The sequence below is a fragment of the Haliotis rubra genome, unplaced genomic scaffold (assembly GCF_003918875.1).
Source record: "Haliotis rubra isolate DU_JTF1 unplaced genomic scaffold, ASM391887v1 Scf121, whole genome shotgun sequence".
Taxonomy (NCBI): Eukaryota; Metazoa; Mollusca; class Gastropoda; order Lepetellida; family Haliotidae; genus Haliotis; species Haliotis rubra.
This window is the reverse complement of record NW_025765126.1, coordinates 1,497,145-1,503,076: the sequence shown is the minus strand read 5'-3', so window position 1 is coordinate 1,503,076 and position 5,932 is coordinate 1,497,145. Positions and strand designations below refer to the sequence as shown.

The 5,932-nt window shown below is 47.2% G+C and overlaps 1 protein-coding gene across 1 annotated transcript; it reads right to left on the bottom strand.

Annotated features, from left to right (window-relative positions):
- Positions 1–245: 245 nt before the first annotated feature.
- On the bottom strand, positions 246–2,834 carry LOC124265317 (cold-shock protein CS120-like). The gene is made up of 3 exons (XM_046700111.1): positions 2,513–2,834; positions 1,914–2,306; positions 246–385 (listed from the first exon to the last, which is right to left on the bottom strand). Exons 1-3 carry the CDS (start codon positions 2,832–2,834, stop codon positions 246–248), a joined length of 855 nt encoding a protein of 284 aa, XP_046556067.1.
- Positions 2,835–5,932: the final 3,098 nt, after the last annotated feature.

Here is a 5,932-nt window from a genome sequence, read left to right as displayed (position 1 = left end):
ATGCTTATCCGACCTCTAAACCGTCGAACTGGGTGTGTCGAATGTTCGGATATCTCGAAACTGTTTTGGTTCACCCCAGTAAACAGATAACAGTAAGCATGAAGCGAACGTAAGTAAAGATAAACGATAAACATTTGAAGCATTTGACATTGCATTTATACAAAGTGGTCTATGATGTACTGTGTTTTTAATTTGTAAATGCCGCCAGAAAAAAATTCTCTTTTTTCCTTCATTTTTTTTAAATTTTATTTTATTTTGGATGAAAGAAACCTCTTCTCAGCACGTGTTGAGTTGTTCACAACAGCATTCAACGGTATTCTAACCCGAACATCATCATCGTCGACTGCCTTTGTCACAACCAACACCATTCCGTAGCTCCCTATCTCTGGGAATGATGAAACATGAAACCTAAACAGTGAATTCCTATTATCTGAACACAGTCAACATTGGTCGAGATACAAAAGCGGCATTTTCCAGCCTTGTCACAGCAGCACAACCTAATATAATGAAAGCAGTTGAGCGTACAGACACGATGGCTCGCCATGAGACTCCAGGTGTGTCGATAACGACAGCACCAGCTGTGGCCCGGCTTTGTTAGCTGGTATATCATCACGTGTGTCTGTAATCCGATACCGGCACAGTCCATTTCCGTGCCTCGGGGTATTATATAATTAGAGACATTGTACTCCGACTGAGTCCCAGTCATATAGGTTCCTCGGCTCCAACATTGGTACATCCCTTCGACAGTGGGTGAATGTTGTTTCACCACCACCTGTGAACCCTTTGTCATGTGTCCCACCACCTGTAAACCTCTTTTCATGTGTCTCACCACCTGTGAACCTCTTGCCATGTGTCCCAACACATGTATACCTCTTGATATGTGTCCCACCACCTGTAAACCCCTTGTCATGTGTTCCACCACCTGTGAACCTCTTGCCATGTGTCCCACCACCTGTAAACCTCTTGCCATGTGCCCCACCACCTGTAAACCTCTTGTCCATGTGCTCCACCACCTGTAAACCTCTTGTCATGTGTCCAAACCATCTGTAAACTCCTTGCCATGTGTCCCACCACCTGTAAGCCACTTGCCATGTGTCTCACCACGAGTAAACCTCTTGTCATGTGTCCTACCACCAGTAAACCTCGTGTCATGTGTCCCACCACCTGTAAACCTCTTGTCATGTGTCCCACCACCTGTACACTTCTTGATATATGCCCCACCACCTGTAAAACCTTCTTCCACTTTCTCTCACCGGCTGTACACCACTTGCCAGGTGTCCCACCATCTGCACACCTCTTGCCTTGTGTCCCACCACCTGTAAACCACTTGCCATGTGCCCCACCACCTGTAAACCTCTTCTCATGTGTCTCACCACCTGTGAACCTCTTGCCATGTGTCCCAACACATGTATACCTCTTGATATGTGTCCCACCACCTGTAAACCTCTTGCCATGTGTCCTACCACGAGTAAACCTCTTGTCATGTGTCCTACCACCAGTAAACCTCGTGTCATGTGTCCCACCACCTGTAAACCTCTTGTCATGTGTCCCACCATCTGTAAACTCCTTGCCATGTGTCCCACCACCTGTAAACCCCTGTCATGTGTCCCACCACATGTAAACTTCTTGCCATGTGTACCACCACCTGTAAACCCCTTGCCATGTGTCCCACCACCTGTAAACCCCTTGCCATGTGTCCCACCACCTGTGAACCTCTTGCCATGTGTCCCACCACCTGTAAACCTCTTGCCATGTGTCCCACCACCTGTAAACTTCTTCTAATGTGTCTCACCACCTGTATACTCCTTGCCATGTGTCCCACCACTTGTGAACCCCTTGCCATGTGTCCCACCACCTGTAAACTTCTTGATATATGCCCCACCACCTGTAAAACCTCTTCCACTTTCTCTCACCAGCTGTACACCACTTGCCAGGTGTCCCACCATCTGCACACCTCTTGCCATGTGTCCCACCACCTGTAAACCACTTGCCATGTGCCCCACCACCTGTAAACCTCTTCTCATGTGTTTCACCACCTGTGAACCTCTTGCCATGTGTCCCAACACATGTATACCTCTTGATATGTGTCCCACCACCTGTAAACCCCTTGTCATGTGTCCCACCACCTGTGAACCTCTTGCCATGTGTCCCATCACCTGTAAACCTCTTGCCATGTGTCCCACCACCTGTAAACTTCTTTTCATGTGTCTCACCACCTGTGAACTCCTTGCCATGTGTCCCACCACTTGTGAACCTCTTGCCATGTGTCCCACCACCTGTAAACCTCTTGATATGTGCCCCACCACCTGTAAAACCTTTTCCACTTTATCCCACCATCTGTACATCACTTGCCATGTGTCCTACCATCTGTAAACCTCTTGCCATGTGTCCCACCACCTGTAAACCCCTTGCCATGTGTCCCACCATCTGTAAACCTCTGTCATGTGTCCCAACACCTGTAACCTCTTGCCATGTGTCCCAACACCTGTAAGCCTCTTGTCATGTGACCCACCACCTGTAAACCCCTTGCCATGTGTCCCACCACCTGTAAGCCACTTGCCATGTGTCCCACCACCTGTGAACCTCTTGCCATGTGTCCCATCACCTGTAAACCTCTTGCCATGTGTCCCACCACCTGTAAACTTCTTCTCATGTGTCTCACCACCTGTATACTCCTTGCCATGTGTCCCACCACTTGTGAACCTCTTGCCATGTGTCCCACCACCTGTAAACCTCTTGATATATGCCCCACCACCTGTAAAACCTCTTCCACTTTCTCTCACCAGCTGTACACCACTTGCCAGGTGTCCCACCATCTGCACACCTCTTGCCATGTGTCCCACCACCTGTAAACCTCTTGCCATGTGCCCCACCACCTCTAAACCTCTGTCATGTGTCCCAACACCTGTAACCTCTTGCCATGTGTCCCAACACCTGTAAGCCTCTTGTCATGTGACCCACCACCTTTAAACCCCTTGCCATGTGTCCCACCACCTGTGAACCTCTTGCCATGTGTCCCACCACCTGTAAACCTCTTCTCGTGTGTCCCACCACCTGTAAACCCCTTGCCATGTGTCCCAACACCTGTAAACCTCTTGTCATGTGTACCACCACCTGTTAACCCCTTGCCATGTGTCCCACCACCTGTAAACCCCTTGCCATGTGTCCCACCACCTGTAAACCCCCTGTCATGTGTCCCAACATCTGTAAACCCCTTGCCATGTGTCCCACCACCTGTAAACCTCTTGCCATGTGTCCCACCACCTGTAAACCCCTTGCCATGTGTCCCACCACCTGTAAACCCCTTGCCATGTGTCCCACTACCTGTAAACCCCTTGCCATGTGTCCCACCACCTGTAAACCCCTGTCATGTGTCCCAACACCTGTAAACCCCTTGCCATGTGTCCCACCACCTGTAAACCCCTTGTCATGCGTCCCACCACCTGTCAACCCCTTGCCATGTGTCCCTCCACCTGTAAACCCCTTGCCATGTGTCCCACCACCTGTAAACCCCTGTCATGTGTCCCAACACCTGTAAACCCCTTGCCATGTGTCCCACCACCTGTCAACCCTTTGTCATGTGTCCCACCACCTGTCAACCCCCTGTCATGTGTCCCACCACCTGTAAACCCCTTGCCATGTGTCCCTCCACCTGTAAACCCCTTGCCATGTGTCCCGGCACATGTATCTATTATTGTGTTGCAAACAACATGTCGGGTCTTGAACATTACAGTCGTAGGTACATTTTCATCTTTTCATAGAAGCCGGTGTCTCTGTTTTCCAATGTCTGTCTTGTTTTCCAATGTCATTTCCGGTCTCTTGCTGGTCCTGATACCTTCTTGTGTACGACGGGCCAAGAATATACGTGCAATCTAGCCACCAGGCTTGTCACACTTTGAACATGACGTCATCACATGTTTTTTTCAGATTTTTCCGGATATTTCATCGACCATTTTTTCAGCAACCTTGACCTTTTGCAAGCTCTTGGGCAGGATCGGCTGACCCGGTTGAATCATCTCCTGTTTTTATCATGATTCTCTGTCAGTCATGAGTGTTGGCCAATATGAATTTGTCGCTACTGTTTTAGGTTCGGTTCGGACTACCTCTGTGGTCTAGGCGATGTCCATTCCTGGAGCTCGTCACTAAGGACTTGTCGGCTCGGAGTCAGTATAATGTGTCTGAGAAGCATTAAACTGTGATATACTCCATGGGAAAACTTACACATGAATTATCGCTGAATTTGGTTTTACAGTGAGGTACGAAAACATAACGTATTATACCTGAATACAATGGACATATCATTGACCATGTGGGCATGGGTGATCGCGCCGTCTAAGGTGAACAGTTTGGTAAGAAGAGTCGCCTCCCTCAGGTGTGAAAGGAACTTGTGAGTCCGGAGACCAGATTCACCTTAATTTTGTTTTAGGTTTGTCAACACGATATTTATACTCCTCCGTCGCTTTGGCGTTCCTCTCCCAGTCGCCATATTGCTGGAAAATGTCTGAGTGAGGCGTGAAACAACAACAACAAAACACTTTCGGACACGCCAACCTGACACGCCGGGATGAAGCAGAAACATTGTCCTTGGGTGCCTCAGGCTCAACTCATCTTCTTACAAAATAGTTTGACCATATATTAATCCAGTCCCTGGTTGGAAGCAAAACAACTTTCTCGAGATCCCTCATTTTATTTTGGGTTTGAAAACTAAGCACAAGGATTTGAAACACGATGCAATAGCCATCGTTAGCCAAACATATACAAAATATGTCTTTGAAGATTTCACTTTGTCGGTGTCTTTCCCTCTTACCAGACACTCGGGATGATTAAACTGGCTTAGAGAAACACGGTCTCAGATGTTACAAAACACGGTCTCAGATGTTACACTGCCTCACACTGTTATCCCTGACAGCAGCCAGTTAGTATTAAACTCCCAGTCAACACCAGAGACTGATAAGTCCAGGTAAAATCTGCCGATTCCCTGATAAAATAGTGACAAAGAAGTATGGTATAGCTCACTGATATTCAATGATGACATCAAGACACGATAAGCATGTTTGTTTGTTTGCTTGTTTCCTAACGCCCCTGTGATTGATATTGTGAGCAAGGATTCACGAGGTAGGGTGTTTACATATTCTGTCCCCAATTTTGAAAATCCAGAAGCGACCATATTTTGATGAATTCTTCCGAGTTGGATTACTTTCACGTGATCACATGAAACGAATTGTCCCACATCCACTAAAGATTGTCTTGCAAACAAAACACCAGTTGGTTGGAGACTGTGTAGTTTCTCCTTCACTTTGTACAATCCTTCATGTTATGATAACTGTCTATTGCGTTTAAGTCTAAGAATGTTGTGTCCAGGTATTGTCATTATGGAACATATCATTGTCGCAATCCCCAAAACGTAAAACCCATGTCCATGATTCACGTGTAGTATGTTGGTGCAGACGCTCTTCCTTGTACAGCGGGGCGGTGGGGTAGCCTGATGGTTAAAGCGTCCGCTCGTTACGCCAAAGACCCAGGTTCGATTCCCCACATGGGCACAATGTGTGAAGCCCATTTCTGGTGTCCCACGCCGTGATATTGCTGGAATATTGCTAAAGGCGGCGTAAAACACAACTCACTCACTCACTCCTTGTACAGCGTCAACGATCGTCCACGCAATCCTTATCACAGCTGTACCGATATTAAACATCACGTCCAAGTTTGCTTCTATTCATTTGCATAATTCAGTAATTATGGTAGTATGGACTGTGACTTTACCTCGCGAGTGTGGGTTGTTTACTTTATATCTGTCATCTCCGCGTCCTTTCAACAAAAATGCGGATTGAATACCTTCAAAGCACATACATCGTTTTTTATCATTAACGTTGCATTTAAGTAAACACGTTCGAAATTTAACATGAAGCCGATCAATTCTTTCTTACAATCT